The sequence below is a fragment of the Malus domestica genome, chromosome 05, assembly GCF_042453785.1.
Source record: "Malus domestica chromosome 05, GDT2T_hap1".
NCBI lineage: Eukaryota > Viridiplantae > Streptophyta > Magnoliopsida > Rosales > Rosaceae > Malus > Malus domestica.
This window is the reverse complement of record NC_091665.1, coordinates 36736452-36758070: the sequence shown is the minus strand read 5'-3', so window position 1 is coordinate 36758070 and position 21619 is coordinate 36736452. Positions and strand designations below refer to the sequence as shown.

The window sequence follows — 21619 nt, the reverse complement described above, 5'->3', positions numbered from 1 at the left end:
AATAGCATTTCGGGATTCCCGATTTGTCCCGAAATCCCGAAACTATTTCGGGATTCCCGAAAATTGGGATTCCCGAAAATTTGGTTTGGGATCGGTATTGAAATTGGGATTCCCAAAAATTTTGGTTTGGGAATCGGGACAAGGGTTTCGGTATGGGATCCCATACCGAACCACCCCTAGTTTTATTCACTCATAGTTGATCTCCTTTCGTAAAATTAAGATACCCCTCGCGGGTTGATTTTGATACTCCAATGACGTTGAGAAAATTTCTATTTCGTTTGTCCGTCATGTAATGAGTTAAGATTAGTTTATTTCATAAAGGGGAAAAAAGGATTGTCCCACTATAAATCTCATTTTTCTTTCATATATTAATCAATGAAAAGTATTATTACAAGCAGTAAATGATTAAACTTATGCATCGAACTTCTGATCTGATTAGATATATTAATCTACTGGTGAACAACCAGAGAAACCACAGCATTTACAACCTTTTCACTCTCCACAACCACCGCATTGTTCAAGATATTTGTCACAGCATGTGCTGTAAACTTGGTGTCCCCTTTTGTATAAAACGAGTACTGAAAACCACTAATCCTGTTGGGAAAGACCAACACAGATGAAAAATCAGCCGTCCATTTCGTCCCATTGCCCTCCACATTCAACCTTCCCACCGTTGATTTCAAGGTCATCCCATTCACATTGTTCTGATCAATCACCACCTGATCAATATCCCCGAATTGCCCCTCTAACTGGACCATCGGCACTTGTGAGCCTCCCCCTGTAAACATATTGTTTACAATATTTAATCCAAATATTTTTCCATTGACAGATTTCAACACTATATTTGCACCACCTAAGAAGAATCCATTTGTGACATGTACTTGCACCGGATCTTCCATAACTATAGCATTATAATCCAGGTAGCAATTATCCAATCTGGTTTGTGAATTTCCTGCTAATTTTACCAAAATGCCTATGCCTCCAAACCCTGTGGCCTTATTGTAACAATGTACACCAGTGACCATGTTAGCCTGGCCCCTCAGAACAACACCAATAGCAGCTGAGAATATTACCACGTCAGTTATGGCATTGTCATTGCTGGCTAGGTCAATGGCAGTCCCCGTAAATTGCCGCTCGCCGCTGTCACCACCAACCGTTGAGTGTTGCCCTAGGAAGGTGTTTGATATGTAGGTCTCATGGCCCTTTTGAACCAAAATGCCTTCTGTTGTGAAGTGGAGGAAGAAGCAGTTGGTTATTCGGATTCGGGCTGAATCGACAATGAAAATGCCTCCTCCTCGGAAGCCCGAATCGAAGAGAACGTCTCGGAATGTGATGTCCTCGTAGTAGATTGCTTCATTGTTTTGGGCTTCATTTGTGAAATAATTATTGGCGATGGAGGATTTTTGTTTCTGTTTTTGGGAATTTTGTGACCATAGTTCAATGAGATGGCGGTCCCCTGGAAATGTGGATGAGGCACGAAGGGTTCCTCCTCGTACCTATAGTTTGAGACCATATAAAATATTTTCATGTCCCCGAAAAAACATGAATATCTAAGAAAAGTAGCCAGATCGTTCGAGTAAATATTGGGTGCACATGAACGCATACAGCCCTATTGATAATATATTATAAAAGCAAAATCTATTTGCTGTATTTAGGAGAATCTTCTTTGTTAACCAAAGACTGACGAAGAGCCTTTGTCAAACTTTCATATATAAAAAGAGAGTTTAAATTGTTAAACAGAGAGGAAAACTTACTTTTATTTCACTTTTAGATGTAACAAGTTGAATAATAAGATTGAATTGTAATGGTAAATTAATTTCTATTAAACTCTTGCGTCACATATGTGCGTTATACTTTATGAATAAATTTTTTAATATTTGTACATTGAAATATGTGGCCGTTAAATCCTTAAGTTAGAACCTAATCAACATCAAACGACAAAAGATATCGGAAAATATAAAATAAAAAAATAAAAAAATAAAAAAAAACAAAAAAAACCCTCCCAACATCTAAAACAAGGATCATGGGCAAAGTCTAAACCAGAGTTCATTTTTAATCAAGCGAAGCTTCTTCCTGACAAGTGACAACTACAACGTCTGCACTAATGTATCATCGAAAATTGAAGTTGAATTAATATAAAATTGAATCTGTTGGGGTTTGCATTTGGTGGGTGCATTACTCCAAGCTTTTAATTTTCAGGACGGAGAGGTTGGAGAGTCGATTTCAGTTGAGAAAAAACTTTAACTGGACTATTACTACTTAACCTAATAAAGCTCTATGTGTGAGTGTGCATCCATGCACGAAAGCTGGTGCACAAACTACAACATGGCAACGTGGGAGTCACCCATTTGCCAAAGTTTTATTCTTTTTCTGTAAGTAGCTTTATTTACCGGCCACGATGAGTTTTCAATATTTTATTTCTCATTGGTAATTTTTCATTTTACTTTTTCACGGTCTAATTTTTACGAAAAGAAAGAACAAAAAAACAAAATATTCTTGAACTTGTTTTGTTTGTATGTTTTGTTTGTACCCGATGACACAGATATGCAGTTGAGATTCTTGAACTTGTACGACGTGATGACACAGACAATATGAGAGAGATAAAGGGAGCGAAATTACTGACCACAACATTGCCACCACCTGACGGAAAAATCAAAGGCTGGCTAATTTTGTAATTTCCACCTTGCAGATCAATGGTAACTCCTCCCAAGTCAGTGATTCCAGGCAGCAATTCAAGCTCAGATTTCAACTGAAAAGCTTCCTCCACTGCTTTGAGTAGGGCAGCTGTGCTGTCCTCCTCACCAGTCGGGTCTGCCCCATACCCGATTGGGTAAAACACCCTCCCATTCTAATCATACATAACCCACATTAATTAGTTAATTAATCAACCTGAACTTAATTCAGATACAATGAAATTAAAATAAAACAAAACTGCATGAACATTGTAATTTTTTACCACTGTGACATTTGAAGCTGCAGAAAATGAGAAAGTGGATGGTTTTTGTTGGAGCTTTGTTGCTTGTGCTTGGAATGCTGATAGCATTTGAGGCCTGTAGGAACATGAAGCTTCTTCTGCTACCAACAACAATAACAAGAAGAAAAACAATGCTGCTGATGACATCATCATATTTCTCATTTTTCCTTGCTCTGAACAACTCTTTCAATGGGGCCTTCCTTGAGTGAGAGAGTTGGGGGGGGGGGGGGAATGTCAGGTTTTTTTTTGGGTCTTTTGGTCTTTGGAATTTTGAGTCTCTTGAGCCTTGGTAAATATACGTTACTTGTTCCTATTTATATATAACTTTGGTGTTGAGCCTAATAGAAAAAGGTTTAGGCATATTTTAATAAGTTGAAAAATAAGGAGAAAGGGAACAAAATTTCAGTCTTTTTCTTTCTCTCCCTTTCGGTTGTTACTTAGTTTAATGGTTGTTATTATCTGTCATCATATTTGTTAAATTCTTTTTTTTTTAATGTTAAAGTTTGTATGTTATTTACCACCATTTGCTTTGTTGGTGAAATTTTTTTAGCAACCTTTACAAGCAAGAATTGATGAAATATCATCCATTAATTAATGTTTTACTTACATGATATGAAGATATATATGAATGAATGAGGTAATAGAAGGAATAGGGCTGTGGATGATTGCGTATGATATGATCAAAATATCATCCATTAATTAATGTTTTACTTACACGGTATGAGAATATGAAGGAATAAGGTATTTGAAGGAATAGAGCTGCAAATGACTAGGTATTGATATGATAAAAAATTTATCCACTAATTAATGTTATGGTATGAGGATTTGAAGGAGTGGGGTATTAGAAGGAATATGGCTATGAATGATTGGATGATCGATATGATGAAATTTTCATCCACTAATTAATGTTTTACTTACGTGTTTTGAGGATATGAAGGAATGATGTATTAGAAGGAATATGGATGTGAATGATTGAGTATGAGATAAACATACTCAAAATTGATGGGACTCACATAATTATGCATATTCCTTTTGTGTTAGTATACGCATGAGTAAGAAACATACTCATACGTTGTAAGTAAACATGCCATGATTAGAATGTAAGTCTCTTCGCCAATGCAAATCGACATAATATTAATCTGGCATTGCAAAGATGTAAAATCTATGCGTTTCTTCTTCTATAAATAATTTAAGGGGTTCTTGAACTTGACATCAATTTTAATAATTTAAAACTAAATACCACTCGTCTAAGAGTTGATTACTTCAAATTAAGCATTTTAGTTGATCAAAGAATCATAGTTAAAGCGTCTGGATACAAATCTTTAAGTACATTTTGCCGTTTCAACATCCGAATCCTCTTTCTTATCCTACATTCCAATTTCCAACCATATATTCCATAAGCATAAAGCACGTGTTGACAACCAGCTTAGCTGTAGGAAAGAGATGATCAGAACCGATCCTGCAAAAACCCCTTTGTTTTAGTTAGTTTTGCTTGTCCTTTCTTTCTCGTTTTTTGCTGCATGGAAAGCAAAGCACTAAAGAGAGGCCTTTTACACTTTATTTCACAGAAAAACACAGAATAAGTTGGCTTTCGATTAATTAGGACCACTAAGCAGGTGGTTGAGACACTTGTATTCTATGCATTTGCTATTTCTTGTGCGGTTGTGGGCATGGATAAATTTTTGTGCATACCCGAAAAATCGTCACGTGGTACTATTGTTTTATTTGTTATAATATGAGTAACCGATAAAGTTGATATATTCCATTTGTAGATTAAAATTAGAAACTATTATAACATTGCGTGGAGATGTTACAAGTATACTAAAAAATTACTCGTGAGCATTGAGGAGTTGGTGATGTATACCATAAAAAGCTTAGTGTTGTGACAGTATCATACATAATGTACTTAAATGCACATTGATGAAAATTAACTCACATTTAAGTTAATTTTCAGGTTTAGTCCACTGACTCTACTCTTGCAATTATGAGTCCCATGTTCACAAGTTGGTTCGTGACCCATATCTTCATCAGTGTGCATTTAAGTACAGCATGTATGATGCTTGTCTATGATTGACAAACTTGTGCTTGAATTTATGATATATAATTTGGTTATGACGGTGCTTTAGTGAACAAAATGTTTATTTTAATTTCTCAATATTGTTTAGCGAGACAATCTGATATATTATGTTTAGAGTTCAGGTGGTGAACATTGATTTGTTAGGTTAGGATAATAGGATTAAACGTTTGATAAGTGAATATTATCGGTTTTAACATATAAGTATGCATGCAAAATCGCACCAAGTTTTGCTTGATATAAGTAGGATAGTGTTATTCACACACCTATTTTTACTTCACAAACACCTTTTTTATATTATAGTCATTGATCATCTTCAGTTCATTCGAGTTGACAACCGAAAATTGAAAAGGGTGTGTGAGAAGTAAAAATAGATATGTGAATAAAACTACCTATAAGTATATGTTTTTTTCATTTGAGAGAAATGAATTCTGCACCGTTTTTCACCTTATAAAGATCAACCTTTTATGCTTTCATCATTGAATTGAACAAATCAAAAGAGACTTAGAGCGAAAATTCAATAACGAGAATTAAAAAGAGTGTAGAAAGTAATAAATGGCATGTATCAATCACTTCTCTTTTTTCTCAGATGAGGATCCTCTCCAGACCCTCTTTGTGGGGATCCAGGGATCAATCAATCGTGTCCGTTTATCGTACATCGTGCGATCAGTTTTCGTTAAGTACTACTTATATTCAATTTTAAATTCAAAATTCAAAATAATTTCTAACCACATGATATACGATAAACGGACTCGATTGATTGATCATTCAGATCCCCACAAAGAGGATCCTGAAAGGATCCTATTCCCTTTTCTCTATGTACACGACGTTTTTTCTTCGTCGGTTAAGATAAGCATTTGGACCGATAACAGATAAATAAAGGGTTAAATAGATCGGACGGTGAAATTATGTACTCCTGGATGTGCCGACAATTATGAATTCCCAATTCTTTATTTATTTGGGCCTAACTTCTTGTCAAGTTAGAGATCCTTATCAACTTTAGTTAGGATATAGCCCAAACAATTTTGGGCCTCAAAATCCAGGATCACATATATGGAAGGTATTTGGATAAAAAAAAAGGAAACTTTAACGAAAAACACCCGGTACTGTTCACTTTAAAGAAAAACCACATTTTTACACTAAAAAGTCAATCCTGGTACTATTCATTTTACCCTTTATTTTGTCCTTATCATTAAAACTCAAAGTTTTCAAGCCATTTTCATTAGTTTTTCTTAAAAAAAAATCTACCAAAAAAAGTCAAGAAAAAAAGAACGTAGAAGGAAAGTATTGAAACACGCAAAGTCTAATTGATATCAAAGTTAAGGAATATGTACCTCCTCTACTCTTGTCCAATTCACAATCAGAGACAATAATTGTAAAAGTTCCTGCATCTCAATTATAGTGTAAAAATTTAACGAGAATGATTTATCTTTTGAGTAGAAGACAAGTGAATCAGAATTGAGATCACACTTTCAGAATGAAGCTTGAGAAAAGTTTTCGCCGTTCAACGTGTTGATCTTACGCAGAATACAAGAGGTTAGAAAAGTTTGAAAATTTTGCATATCTCCAACTAGGCAAACTCCACGATCAGTCACAATTCTATTAGGGCTTATTTGATGCTTGATTTTATTCTTAGTTTTTGGTTTTGAATTTACACATCAACTACTTGAGTTATATTCTCTCAATAAATCTTCAACGGTAACATTAAGGGCTGGTTTTGTATTGCTGTGCTTTGAAAAAAAGCTGCTGTGAGAATAAGTGACTGTGCTGTGAGAATAAGCGGCTGTGAAATAAATCAGCAGAGTGTTTGGTAAACTTTTTTGTAAAAGTGCTTTTGAAAAAAAAAAAAAAAGCAGTCTGATAGTGGGTCTTTTCATTAAAGGAGCACTGTAACTCCGTGTGCTATGAAAAAAAACCAGTTTTCCAAAGCTGCAAATAGCAGCTTCAGCTTTTTCCTTTGATTTCAGCTTATTCTCACAGCAGCTTTCAAAATAAGTTTTTTTTTTTCAGTTTACCAAACACCTAAAACTCTCACTGCTTTTTTTCATGGGTGCTTTTTTTTTTAAGCACCTCACTCCCAAACCACCCCTAAGTCTCTATTCTCTTATTTGAAAAGTCCATCAGTAGTTAATAGTAATTGACTAAAATGGTAAAAAAATTAAAGATCTTGATTGCCCAACTAATTATACGTTTTTAGTGACTCATCATATCATCTTAGTAAACCCACTATTTCACTCCTATAGATTCATTTTTTTTTTTTTTTTTGAATTGGTTGGTTTAACACTTGGATGTTGTAGAATCATTAAAACGATCAATTTTTCAAAAATATTTGCCCAAGCATCGAGGTCCTGTGTTCGACTATCTATTCAAAAAATAAAACATTGACGAATGAGTCATGACTAATGGCCAACCACCTTCGGCATATATATAGAAAGATTAGTTCCACTATCTATTCAAAAGCTTGGACTTTTGGCCATCTCTGCTTCCACTCCATGCAACTTCTACCTGACATTTGTTTATATAATCCCTTATTATTATGTGTACACGTCCACACCCACGCTATCACATTGTCATGTTTCTCATAACTGCATGTAAAATATCGTCACTAGATTATGAAATGAGTTTACTTTCACGTGATGTTCCATTCCACATAAGTTGCTCTCGTTTGATAAATTCTCTAAAATTGTTTCTGAATGATTTTCAATCCCTTGTCATCTCTACTTAATCATTTAATATTTTGACTTGTGTTGAAATGTTATTGTCACGTGTAACAAGAAAAGCCTTTTATTTGATTCGTCAATTTCTGGTACACAAATTCAGCAATGAACTATATTCAAAACATGACCTTTGACAAAGCAACAAGACATTGTGGCCTAAGTTTTACAGATGTATCGTATTTGGTTTATTTCTTTAACTCAAACTACTATTACAAGTTACAACATGTATATGAATATATTTATATATCTTCTGTGGTATAATTAATAGTAAAATCATGACTAAAAAAAGGTAAATGATAAAAAAGAAAATGGCAAAATGCTGCCATCTTCCCCAACCTATTCACAATTTGTCCAGTCAATAATCTTGACACAAATTTAGGTCAGCTAGCTTTCAGTTTGCCACTCCTTGATCAACTGTCACAAAAACAGAAGCCGGAACCGCCACATTCGACTCGATTACAACACGGTTATTCGACATATTCCTGAGGGCATGGTTCGGGAACGCATTGCCACCGGCCCTTAGCGTGTATTGAACGTGCCGAATAAGGTTAGGAAATAGTAGAATTGGATTGAAATCTACGGTCCATGAACTCCCATTGCCTTGCACAGACCTCCTTCCAACCGTGCCCTTTATGTTCATACCCCTCACATTGTTCCTGTCCACATATACTTGTTCAACATCTTTGAAAGGCCCATTTGTTTGGTCCAATTGAACAATCCCTATCCCCTTATTGAACCCACTAAACATGTTGTTTACAATATTGACCCCATTGGCAACCCCTTTTATTGATTTTAGGACAATGTATGCATCACCAAGGAAAAAACTGTTGGAGATATCAAGCTGCACCGGATCTTCTGCAACAATGCCGGTGTAGTCCATGTACGAATTCACGATTCGTGTTTGTGTCAACCCGGGCAATCTTAAATAAATTCCCGTGCCGCCAAATCCGGTGGCCTTATTGTAGCAATGGACCCCGGAAAGTAAGTTGGCCGGACCTGAAATCATAATGCCAACGGCAGCAGAAAAAATTACCACATCTGTCACAGCATTGTCATTCCCCATTAGGTTAATCGCAGTCCCCGAAAAGTTCCTTTCGCCATGATCACCACCGGCGGTGATGTGTTGCCCTAGGAAGGAGTTTCGGATGTAGGTTTCGTGGCCACTTTGGACTAGGATCCCATTGGTGGTGAAATGTGTTATGTAACAATTGTCTATGCTGGTCCTAAGTGAGTTTATGACAGAAATGCCCCCTCCCCTGTAGTTAGAGTCCAACAATAGGTCCTTGAGAGTTATGTACTCATAGTTGTAGGATGATGATGAAAGCTGTGCAGACATTGAGCTCTCTTTTTTGGTTTCTTCTTTCATGTTACCGGATGATGTTGGCGATAAATCGATTAGGTAACCCTCAGCTGGAAAATCATCCGAGGCACGTAACGTTCCTCCATGAATCTGTTTCATAAAAACAAGAATGTTCAAGTTAAACAAGTATTACACAAAGCTAATCACATTGCTTAATTCAAATCATCATGCTGACATGTATTTGACCAACAATTAGGAAACATATATTAGACTAGGAAAATTCCACAAGGTGAACCATAGGATGACCATCTGACATAACGCACGTGTATCAGAATTTCGTGGAAACTTTATGATAGACTTTTATCAATATTTAAGAAAATAACGTAAATTGGAGCATACCATAAGGTTTCCTACTCCAGCTCCAGGCAACCTCAGGGGCCTGCTGATCAGATAAAGGCCACCCTCAAGATCGATCTGGGCACCTCCAAGATTGGCAATTCCCTCTATCAAGAACCCTTCAGTTGGGCCTCTAAATGCATCAGCCATTGCTTGAGCAAGTGCATCAGTGCTGTCTCTGCTCCCCGTCGGATCAGCGCCGTACGATGTCACGTGATATACACGTGGACTAGTGCTCCCCTGAACCAACCATCACCAATTTTTCAACAACATGGACCAACAAATTACAAATAATTTCAACAACAAAGACTCCAACCCAACATTTTAACCAAGAATTAAACAACCAAATTACAAAATAAAAATCTATAATTTATGCGCAAAGGGATTGACTTACCGTCGGCGGAGCAATAAGGCTAGGACTAGGAGAGGGTACGATTGAAGATGGTGCAACAGAAATCGAATCATGGCGGAGGAGTGAAGCCTTGAACTCTTGCAGTTTTCGCAAATGATCGTTGTAATCGCCACCGGAAAACTGACGATATCCCATTTGAGAATCTTCTGCGTAGACATGAATTACGATGAAGATACAAAATCCCATGAAGATTGACCATATTAGAGCCGTTTTCGGCAATGTCGCCTCCATACCTAAACTCCTCTGTTTTTCCTCTGTTTATCTCTGCGTTTCTAGCAATGTCAGATGCAAGAAGTTGGGATATATCTGATCGCTTTATATGTGCGGGAGAGAGAGAGAGGAAAAAAGAAACAGAGAAAGGTAGAGTAAAGGGACATGGAAAGAGAAGGGGCTAACTAAGATTTGCTAAGAAAATGGTACGAAACGTTTTCCTAGATAATATTATGGGATCACACAAAGGACACCACCCTTCAAATGTTGGTATTTATAGAAATGAAATGATGATGAGAAACCCTAAAAATAATTGCGTCTTGTCTTTGTTGTTTTTATAACTGATGAGAGATTTTAATTTTTGTTTTAATTAATCTTTCTCTAACAGAAAAGTAAGCAGTTACCAGATTCTTACTTTTGGGACCCCAACAAGTTTGTCAAAGTTTAAAAGGTATTTTTACAAAGCAAGCCAACCTGCTACCTGCAGGCTAACCTTGTACTTGATTTGGGTCCAGTGTAGGAGTTCCACCTCATTGGGTTTGATTGATCTATTATTGACTTCTAATGACACACTTCACACTAACATATTCATAACCAATATTTATGTCGACGGTATTACGAATCTAAGCCGCACTAAAAGAAAATTGTTGTTTGAACTTGAGACACAATTGGTTGAAAAGAAATGCCCTATCTACAGGATATTCATCAACATATTTTGAAACACTAACTTTCGTCCTTTCCAAAAAAGAGGACTTTCCCACTAACGTGGCATCATTTTACCGCCGAAAAAGGATAATCGAAACCGATCGTTTTATTTGTTATCATCTAAAGATCAATTTAAAAAAAAAACATTCGATTTAGATATAGTTTATGTGTAAAACAAGCCAACGATCATGGTAACAAGTTATGAATTACCAATATCTTATATTGATATGAATTAGTAAATTAATGATTTCTTAATCGAATATTTTTTTTTTTGAAAATAAAATGTTGAATGATAATAAAGAGAATGAACAATTTCGATTATGAAGTTTGTATGATATATAACGATTCAGGTTAGTGGGAAAGAACTACAATATTTGTTTTTTACATGTCAAAAGTCAATTTTTTTTATTGTAGAGAATAAATTATATGCAACGGGGTGATCTCAAGAATAAGTTCAAGCAAAGAGAGTGCAAATGTGGTTATATTTTCATTATATTGTAGTTTTTTTTTTTTTTTACGTCACAATGTAATTTACAGATGAGAAGGAAATGCGCATTACCCCAAATATGGTCAATTTATTGTCATGAGAAAAGGCGTTTAATCTAATTGCTTTTGGGATGGGTTCATTGTTTGAGAAGAATCATGTGTCTTTGGTGCATAATTTGAGAAGTAAAACGACAAAGAATGCCTATGAGGTTTTGGTTCTTCCTCCTTCTCTTTGGGCTATGAAGGAAAAGAATGCCTGTTGTAATTTGTAATCTGTCATCTGTAACTACACATTAAATAGAATCAGCACACGATGGCCATTGATTATAATTTTCAAATAATGAAATGCATGCCTACTCGATCCAAGCTCAGACTCCATGCAGTCAAGGACTCAAGATATCAATATATTTTACAAGATTTGAAAATTTTTGGTTAAATGTTTTGTTTTGTTTTGTTTAGATTACTATCCTAACCAATAAGGGATTGTGGAGTGGGGGTCAAACCCTAGAATTCTTTCGGTCACATCTACCCGTGAATAAATTTACGGTGGTCACATCTTATGAGAAAAAATTAGTAAAAAACTATAAGTTGAGGATGGACAAATGACATTACTATATATACCACATAACTTTTTTCCTAACTTTTCATTTTCAATTTATGGCATGTTTACTCTGGGTTACGAACTTTAAATTTTGTCCTTAATGCATTAATGTAGTGCCTTATAATATACCATGTAAGAGGGGAAACAAAGTTAACATTCTCCATTTTGGACTTGAAAATTTATTATCCTTCTCTTTGGCAAAAACAAAGAAAACAGTTATGAGAAAGTTGGGTGTATAATACACTTGTGTCTATTTCTCATCATGCGATTTAACAAGTTACGAGAAAGATCGATACACTAAGTTTTTCTACAATAGTACACTTACGGAGTATTTAGTCGTGCCGTGCCTTTAATGATAACCAGTGGTCAAGTAGAAAACAAACATTTAGTTCCGACCATTTCATCACAACCCTAATTTATTAAAAACTTTACCATTGTGTCTATGCAAAGCCCAGCAAACCATATGATGGAAGGACAAACCGAAGGTCACGGGCATGCATGAGTACATTTTTTCAGTGTGTGAAAGGCCACCAAGCTGCATCAAAACAAAAGTACTTTCCTCCTTGTGGGTCAGTTTCAATACGTACATGAAACTATAATTGCTTGGTCTTTGCTTTGTCACTTAAGGTCACCAAATATCAATTGCATCACGACAATCAAGTAGGGGAATATTAGGTAGTTATAGATATCCTAACCCTCAAACTATATTCTTAGTTTTTGTTTGCCTTGCTATTACACACATCACTTTGTTTTTCTAATTTTAATGTATAAGTAAGTTTGGTTGTTTTAGTAGACAAGCAAACCCTAAAAAATTATCTTTTCATGTACACAATCATAATAACTAAATGAAAATGATATGCTTGTTTAACTGTCAAATATTCCAAATTAGTCATATCGATAGAGAGGGAGATCGAACTCTGATGTAAAGAAATAGAGAAACTACTATGGCGAGTTGGCCTAGCCCATTGTTTGATAGTTATTGATTAAGTCCACAATTGTAATAATGTTATAGATTAAATAGATTAAATACGAAATAATTAATTTACATATATAAGATGATGAGTGGAGTGAATGATTGAGGAAGGTGAGATGAGAAGATAAAGAATTCCATGGTGGTGCCTGCCTTCATTGATGCTGTTTGGTGAGGTTACCTCAAATTCGTTCTTCATCTTGAAGAAACCATAGAAAGCAAAATGAAACTTGGAAACTTGCTTTGCTTGTGGCTGACGCCAACCCAGTTACCCCACCTAGCTCCTAGCTTTACCCTTTTTAGGAGCAACTCCAGCCCTATCTTTTAGGCTAGCTCTCAAAACAAACTCCTCCACCCCTAAAAATAATTCAGCCCAAAGTCCAAGCCAGTTTGTAGGCCGGTCCAAAATTGGTTGAGGTAGGAACCGGCCTATTTGGCTTTATGTTGACGCCAACATAACGTCAGTGGACAACACAAATTTTTTTGTGTCAGGCGTGTGGGAAACACTCTCGCGTGGCCGTGCGTCCCCGACAAGGTGATAGGCGTTGGGTCCGCGCTGCAGGCGCACTAAAGGGCGTGGGACATGGGCCACGTGGCTAAGCCTCGGCCGTTGGATTTCCAATGGTAAAAAAATAAATTTGAAATTCAAATCCAACGGCTAGTGACGTGGCATGATCTGGACTGTTCGATTTTCAGATCAACGGTCCATATTTTTTGGCCAAAAAACTTTTAAAATAAATAAATAAATAAAATGTCAAAAATTAATAATATTTTTTAATAAATAAAGTAAATGTCAGAAATTAAAAATAAAATTATTTTATTATTATTTTATAATATTAATAATATTTTAATAAAATGGACTAGGCTATTTAGTTTTAGGAGTAGAGATGCACTTGGCCAATTACTATTCATTTGGGTGGATTAAATGGACTTTGAGCCAGCTCATTTTTTAGAGATAGAGTAGCTCTAATGAGTTCGATCATATTGAAATAGTACAATATATATCAACTGTATATTTAAAGCGTTGATTATCATATATATTTGAAGACTATATTCAGTATATGATGCATTTGTAAAACTTAGGAATACTCAAGGTTTCACTTCAATTGCATGCCTTTTCAAAGAGAGGCTGCATGTATTTATATTCCACTTCAAATTACATCAGGGAATGAAATCCCTATTTACAAGGCTATTCAAAAATTCAAAATTACAACAGAAGATACAAAAGAAGCATATCAGAGAAAGAACAAACATTTAAAAGAGTTGTATCCTAAGCTAACTATTCGTAGATAAGAGTTTAGGTTGATCACAACCTCCTGAAGTCGCGGGAACATAAATCAAACACGAACTTGGTCTAACATCCCTTCGCAAGCTGATAGGCAGAGAAACAACTGGAAGCTTGGAAACAAGAAGCTTGAATCGTGAAGATGACAATCATTTTGGTAAAAAGATCAACAATGTGGTCTTGAGAACATATGAAATTCACAAGTAACTCTTGTCGAATCACCTTCTCGCGAACATAATGATAATCCACCTCCAAGTGCTTTGTCCGTGAGTGAAACACTAGGTTAGAAGCTAGGGTAGTTGGGGAAATATTGTCACACCAGATTGTTGGTATGTCAAGATGTAGTTGAGGAAATATTGTCGCACCAGATTGTTGGTATGTTAAGATACAAGTGTAAGTCTCGGAAGAGAGACCTGAGCCATAAAAGTTCAACAGCTATGCAAGCAAGCTGTCTGTACTCAGCTGAACTCGACTTGCTGACCGTCTTTTGTTTCTTAGAACTCCAAGACACGAGATTAGACCCGAAATAAATGCAGAAACCTTTAGTTAAATGTCGTGTATCAGGATTGCCAGCATAATCAACATCGAAAAAAGCCGTGAGGTGTGTAGTACCTGGTTTATATATAAGACCATGATTGTATGTGGCCTTAACATAGTGAAGGATCCTCTTGATTGCCATCCAATATGTATTATTTGGAGAGTGCATGAATTGGCATACCTGGTTGATTGCATAGAAGATGTCTGGTCTCGTGATCGTCAAATATTGAAGTGCACCCACGACACTTCGGTACATCTCTGGATTGTCATATGGCTCACCATCATAAGCACTAAGCCTTTGACTGCAAAGAACTAGAGTAGAAATCGGTTTTGCATCCAAATTTTTTGTACGTTTAAGCAAATCCAAAGCACACTTTGCCTGATTCAAATGCATTTTATCACCAAAATATTTAACTTCAACACCCAACAAGTAATTAAGAGGACCCAAGTCTTTCATTGAGAACAAAGTATCTAATTGCTTGACCAAGCTAGACATTTGGCGAGGGCTATTTCCTGTCAACATGGTATCATCCACATAAATCAATAAAATCAAATAGACACCATGGTGATTAAAAACAAATAAACTATAATCACAGGTGGATGCTTGAAACCCCAATTAAAGCAAAAACTCTGAAAAATATTGAAACCACACTCGTGGGGCTTGTTTTGAGCCATATATGCTTCGTTGCAATTTGCACACTTGATTTGGATGATGCTTATCAATTAAACCTGCAAGTTGTCGCATGTATATGTCTTCCTTTAGAAATCTATGCAAGAAAGCGTGATGTACATCCAGTTGTCTGACATGCCATTTTTTTGAAACTGCTAAACCGAGGACAAGTCTTATGGTGTTGTGCTTGACCATAGGACTAAACGTCTTTGTGTAATCAATTCCAGGCTTTTGATGAAACTCATTGGCGACTAACCTGGCCTTGTGCCTCTCAACCGAGCCATTTTCCCTTATTTATTTATTTTTTTTTTATCTTAAGCATTCACAGGAGCAACCTCCACAATAGGAGCAGTTTGCTCAGCCATTCTTCTCTCCGTTGTCAGAATGAAAGCCTCAAGTGTAGGGTATGTGATTGAAGTGTCACATGCTTGAGTAACATTCACAATCATTTCATAGGCAGGCCCTAGATTGTTCAAGATGATTTGGACAAGCTCATCATCATTCACTGATTTGCTAGCTAGGGCAAGGTTATCAGAAATCAAGTTCATTCGATCAAGATAATTAGCAATAGACATATCTCCTTTCTTGGTTTGCATCATTTCATTTCGAAGAAACAAAATGCGATTTTGGGACGAAGAAACATACCGTTGCTTGAGAGCCTCCCAGGTATCACGAGAGGATCTCTTACTAGCCATGACAGACAACACAGATGGCGTAAGGGAGCCATTTATCCAACTTAGTATCATTTGATCATGCTACATCCAAGTTGTGTATGCTGGGTTGAGGGTAGCGACACCCGGGAACTGTTTGGGAGGGCATTCGATGGACCCATCAGGTCATGACTCTTGAGGATTGGTAGGATCTGAGCTAACCACATAGGATAGTTGGTTCGATCCAGTTTTATGTTAACAACTGTAGTCATGGATAAGAAGGGGTTCATGGTTGGGTTGGGAATGGAATTGGTTTGGGTTGTAGCACCGTTCATGTTATCAGCCATTGGAAAAAAAAAAAAGGATATGTGTCATTAGACTGCTAGGGCTCGTATACCATGTAAAACTTAAGAATACTCAAGTTCACTTCAATTGCATGCCTTTTCAAAAAGAGGCTGCATGTATTTATATTCCACTTTAGATTACATCAGGGAATGAAATCCCTATTTACAAGGCTATTCAAAAATTCAAAATTACAACAGAAGATACAAAAGAAGCGTATCACAGAAAGAGCAAATATTTAAAAGAGTTGTATCCTAAGCTAACTCTTTGTAGATAAGAGTTTAGGTTGATCACAAACTCCTGAAGTCGCGGGACAGAAATCAGACACGGACTTGATCTAACAGCATTTCATCTCTCCAAACATTTCACATGCATGCAGCTCCAGTTTCATTGCACACCTGTGTGGAGAGTATTAAAAGACAGTTCTCATGTCAAATTTATATGATCAAAGGTGAAATCAGTTAACTTTATTTGTAAAGATCGGTGTCTCCATGGTATAGGGTGTGAGAAAAGTTTACTAAACTTTGCATCTCCTTATAAGGATTTATATTATTTCTCATATCACAAATTGGTTTTTGTTTTATGAAACCTCAACTGTTTTCAATAGATTATTTTATAATTTCAATATGATTTGTTTAAATGAAATTACCATTCACACTGTACTTGTAGGTTTTAATTACTTTGATAAGGTTCCTCCGTAAAAAGGTAAAAGAAAATGTCTAACGCCAGCTAAATGTACCAATTATACAAATATTAAATAATAAACCTTCAAGAATGAATTGCTTCCTTGGTCATCAATTGGATATAAAAATCTTGGAAAGGTAATTTGGCTCAAGAATTAATAGTGACAGGGGTCCTTTTTCATGGTTGGGTTAGCGACCAAAGTTGAATGAGTTGGCATGGATTTACATATCGTATACAATATAGAAGCAAATTTGTCATGTCTATGTACTAACAAAGAAAAAGAAAAAGAAAAAGTTATAGGCGGGTGGGAAAAACTCGGTTTTTATACACCATCTTCAATTCATGGAATATAATTTAAAATATAAGCTTTAAAACCCTTCCAAACCATCTCCAACTATGGGCTAAAATAAGCATTGGGGAGAAAATATATCTTTGGGTTAGATTCTCCTAGAAATTAAGTCTGAATTAAATTATTCTGGACGCATCAAACGATCATATTTCTAACCTTTTTCTTTTGTTTTTTGCTTATAATCCAATGACTGTGATCAAATGAGATCAAACCTAACGGTAAAAAAAAAAAAAATTGACGGTCCAAAATTAAATCTAACATCTAAAATAATTTTAAGAAATAATTTAAATCAAATTTCACTTAAAACTTTATAAATACCTATGTATTTGTATGTTTTTTTAATTATTTGTCATAATTTAAATATTTTTATGCTAAAATGTTCATAAAAATAAATTAGGATAATCTAAATAAATTTTATTTTCAAAAAAGTTACCAAAAAATGAAAATTAGGCTAAAATTATTATTTAATAATCTCGGGCTAAAGATTTAAGCCATAAACAGTTTCTAGGTTATGGTCTTGGTGGGAGGGGGCGTTTGATAACTATTTGGTTTTTAGTTTTTCTCACATTTTTGAAATTTGAAAACCAAGAATTGAAAACTACTTTGTTGAGTATTCAAAATTTGGCATTGAGTTTTCACTTTTTGCTTTTCAGTTTTTAATTTTTCTTTAAACTGAAAGTAGTTACCAAACAAGATTTCAGTTTTCAATTTTGAAAACGATTGTAGCTTATTTTATCAGACAAAGGGAAGGGGGCCGACAACAAAGAGAGAAGAGAGAGATGTGTTTGTAGAATTGTGTAGAGGAATGTGTGTTATTCCCCCTACGTAGTGTTTTTATTTATAGTAATAAGAGGGAGAAGAAATCCTTCATCCCCAAGCAATACAAGTCCATATAGGAAATAATAGCTATAATCAAATCTAATCTAGGATTTACACAATCACACTTAAACTAGAAAGTTTATAACAAAAACGAAATAGTTATCAGACGCTCGTAAGTTACGCATATGGTGATGGAGGAAAAAACTAAGAAGGAAAGAAAGAAAAGGGCATGTGTGGAGCATGACAACTGAATTCACAAAATCACAAAAGCTAGTAGCCATGATGTTTTGGTGAACAGATGCCTCCATAGACTAATGAATAACTATTTACACGAAGTTCATAATTTTTTATAAAGTTTTATTTGAACATGTCAATTATTTTGAAAGAAGAACTAATAAAAGGTACCTCACGAACAAAAATTCGCCGGAAAACACTTTGAAATTTTTTCTTATTATTAAGGATTTTTTATATTACAATTAAGGACAAAAAACAAAAAAGAAGTTGCACTTCATAAGAGTTTTGAATTAAAAAAGTAATTAATATTAAAGAAAATATTTTTTTAAACAAATGATATTATCTACACTAAGGTGTGAAGGGATAAAGAAAGTGTTTTAAATAATAAACAAATGTTCCCTAAGTGATAAAGAAAGTTCTGAGAGTTTTCTTTTAATTTTTTTTTACGAGGAGCTTTGTATTAATTTTCTATATTTTGAAATAACCAAGTTACTAGAAGGGGAAGAAAATGTTTGCCACACCATTTGCCAATGTCAATAAAAGGCTAAAAGTCTTTATTATTTTTTTAAGCAGTATGTAAGTCCATAGAATATAGAACTTTTAAATCTTATTTTTTGATAAAAAAAAATTATCTACATTAAAGGGTGGGGAAGTGAGACAAGTCTCACAATGTACTAGCAATAATTTGGTTCAAATTCGCCTTTGACGAGAATTGAACCTAAGACCTCTTACTTACAAGTGAAGACGAATATCATTAAACTGTAGTACTATGTGACCCATAGAATATAGAACTTAAACTATGATGTACGTGTAGCATACATATGTGAGTTAGACTAGTTGATGAGAGGTAGTGTACTCATTTTTACACTTGTTGAATTGTCTCTTCATAAGTTAAAGTAAAAGTTTAGAATGTTGCTTTGTAAAAAATAACATGATGTACATGTATACAAAGTTTGTAAACAACTAATTATGTTGAATTAAAAAAGTTCCTTAATAATAAAGAAATTGTCTTTAATAATAAGAAATGTGCTCTTGATGATAAACAAAGTTGTCTGAAAGTTTTTTATTAAGAAAAATATTTACAATGAGCTGTCTATTAATTTTCTACATTTTCAAACAACCAAGTTACTAGAAGGGGAAAAATTTGTCACACCATTTGCTATAATGTCAATAAAAGGCTATGTCTTTATTATTTTTTTAAGACATAAGTAAGTCCATAGAATATAAAACTTAAAACATGATGTACATGTAGCATATATATGAGTTAGACACTCGAGTTTGATCAATTCCATCTCCATAAATTAAAGTATTAGTTTAGAATGTTGCTTTGTTAAAAATAACATGATGTCATGTATATATGGTTTGTAAACAGCTAAATATGTTGAACTAGAATAATAATTGCTTGTATATATAAGTAAGGAGGTTACCCAAGATCTCTACCCTTACGGCCTTAACCCAACTCAATTACTCATAATACTTGAGTTAAAACTGATAGGAAGAAATCATATATTCTTTCAGATAAAAAGTAGAACGTAATTGTTTTATTCATCTCATGAACTTTCATTTATGATTCAGGTAATCACGTATCTCAGCTGGCGAATTAATCTATAACAAAAGACTGATCACATGAATTTCATGTTTTAGTTACTGAAATGGTGGAGAGTATGATTGTATATTCCAACATTGAAAAGACAAGATAAATTGTTTTCTGACGTTATATCTCTTGCCTGTGCATCAACAGCATGCATGACTTCCGTTTGAATTATCGTGCATGCAACATCCATCCCCATTAATTAAGGGCGCTGGTCCTCACAATTTATGGTGGCATGAAATTTTCTTATTTTACTTCTGTCTAGTTGATGACTGATGAGTAATTTTAAGTAGATTAATTTGCAAATTATGCGACGTGTCATCGATAGAAAATAACACGTTAATCAACACTTACTAATAATTCAATCATCAACAACCATATTATATAATTTACAAAATATGGTTTAAATAGATAGTCCCCCTAACATTACCCTTAGTAGATATATTACTAAGAATTTGGTGTTATTAATGGAGGACAAATCAATATGATTATTGAAAAATCTACTCTTTTTCTATATAATTAATTAATATGGATTTGGGATTCTTACAATAAACTAAAATTTAGGTATAAAATCTGGAAGCATTAAGGGCTATGAGATTTCTCTGGCTTTGAAGAAAAACGGTTTGTGAAGGATTGTAAAAGTAATCAATTGTGAATGAAGCTGTTTAGTATTTAGTATATAGTCAAATATGAGGAATCTATGTTCAATATATCGTTTTCAAACCGTTCTGGTTCTATATACGTTTGAATACGGGGAATATATACTATTATAGTCAAATGTTTGTCAACAAACGATGCATACGTAATAACTATCTCCAGGAGGATGTGATGTGTTACTAAAACTACATAAACAAAATGAGAGAAATACAGAACCAACTGCATCTTCAAGAAAGTAGCTCATGTTATGTCTATTTTATGTCAAGAAACTCATGTATTCAAATTTTATTCCCATTCACTAGCTAGTTTAACTGTTACTGGCTTCAATGAAGAGTCAATATCAGGTCAGCTTCTAAGCAATAATTCTCAACACAGAGAAATCATCCAATTACATATTCCTACAAATACATGGTAAAAAAAATAGTCAGAAGGTGGTCAATATGAGTATAATATTAAGAAAAGATGAACAATGAACTAATTGAAAATTAATCATATGCTAAAGGATGTGGATGGTTAGGGATTATGTTCTGGTAAATCATGGATTCGATTATTGAGAACCATAAGAATCTCTTCATCATTAAGATCACCGTCTTCGTCTTCATCTTGGGTTTTTACAGCCATGGATGATCTGTTATTCGTCTCGACCAAATACGCCGCAAGAGCTAGCTTTTGTTTGTCCAAAGACATGCAGCGTCTGTTAGGACTCTAGCTTGGACTATCACTTATTATGATAAGGTTATCATGATGTTATAATTAGATTAATTAGAGTCAAGTTCAAAGTAACTAATATCCCTATAAATTAAGTACATAAGGTTGCACACGATAGAGTAGTGGATGGAACCAACTACTTCAAGCTCAGTTTTATGTGGGCATCGACGTAATCCCTTGATGGCTGGAATACGGTTAAGATGATTTTCTATATAAGGAGGTGTCCCTGCTTACCAGATTATTCATTC

General features: G+C 34.8%; 3 protein-coding genes across 4 annotated transcripts; all 3 read right to left on the bottom strand.

Annotated features, from left to right (window-relative positions):
- Positions 1–333: 333 nt before the first annotated feature.
- On the bottom strand, positions 334–3270 carry LOC103409018 (polygalacturonase QRT3). Of its 2 annotated transcripts, none has more exons than XM_008347836.4 (3): positions 2957–3270; positions 2624–2848; positions 334–1496 (listed from the first exon to the last, which is right to left on the bottom strand). In XM_008347836.4, the coding sequence occupies exons 1-3, from the start codon at positions 3134–3136 to the stop codon at positions 450–452; spliced, it is 1452 nt and encodes a 483-aa protein (XP_008346058.3). In that variant the 5' UTR covers positions 3137–3270; the 3' UTR covers positions 334–449. The 2 variants fall into 2 exon arrangements, with proteins under 2 accessions (XP_008346058.3, XP_070678766.1); XM_070822665.1 differs by having other exon boundaries at positions 2960–3184.
- A 4546-nt stretch (positions 3271–7816) lies between these two features.
- On the bottom strand, positions 7817–10388 carry LOC103435307 (polygalacturonase QRT3). The gene is made up of 3 exons (XM_008373693.4): positions 9856–10388; positions 9465–9701; positions 7817–9215 (listed from the first exon to the last, which is right to left on the bottom strand). Exons 1-3 carry the CDS (start codon positions 10102–10104, stop codon positions 8157–8159), a joined length of 1545 nt encoding a protein of 514 aa, XP_008371915.2. The 5' UTR covers positions 10105–10388; the 3' UTR covers positions 7817–8156.
- A 4177-nt stretch (positions 10389–14565) lies between these two features.
- Positions 14566–15621, bottom strand: LOC108172560 (uncharacterized mitochondrial protein AtMg00810-like). Its single transcript, XM_029103546.1, has 3 exons — positions 15594–15621; positions 14849–15180; positions 14566–14670 (listed from the first exon to the last, which is right to left on the bottom strand). The coding sequence occupies exons 1-3, from the start codon at positions 15619–15621 to the stop codon at positions 14566–14568; spliced, it is 465 nt and encodes a 154-aa protein (XP_028959379.1).
- Positions 15622–21619: the final 5998 nt, after the last annotated feature.

Coding starts and splice junctions, on each gene's coding strand:
- LOC103409018 (XM_008347836.4), bottom strand. CDS start 3,136: ATGAGAAATATGATGATGTCATCAGCAGCATTGTTTTTCTTCTTGTTA. Junction 2,849..2,956: donor CAGCTTCAAATGTCACAGTG/GTAAAAAATTAC, acceptor ATGTATGATTAG/AATGGGAGGGTGTTTTACCC. Junction 1,497..2,623: donor CAGGTGGTGGCAATGTTGTG/GTCAGTAATTTC, acceptor CTCAAACTATAG/GTACGAGGAGGAACCCTTCG.
- LOC103435307 (XM_008373693.4), bottom strand. CDS start 10,104: ATGGAGGCGACATTGCCGAAAACGGCTCTAATATGGTCAATCTTCATG. Junction 9,702..9,855: donor GCCTTATTGCTCCGCCGACG/GTAAGTCAATCC, acceptor TGGTTGGTTCAG/GGGAGCACTAGTCCACGTGT. Junction 9,216..9,464: donor CTGGAGTAGGAAACCTTATG/GTATGCTCCAAT, acceptor TTTATGAAACAG/ATTCATGGAGGAACGTTACG.
- LOC108172560 (XM_029103546.1), bottom strand. CDS start 15,621: ATGGCTCGGTTGAGAGGCACAAGGCCAG. Junction 15,181..15,593: donor GTTGAGAGGCACAAGGCCAG/GTTAGTCGCCAA, acceptor CCATGTTGACAG/GAAATAGCCCTCGCCAAATG. Junction 14,671..14,848: donor TCTTCTATGCAATCAACCAG/GTATGCCAATTC, acceptor ATTTAACTAAAG/GTTTCTGCATTTATTTCGGG.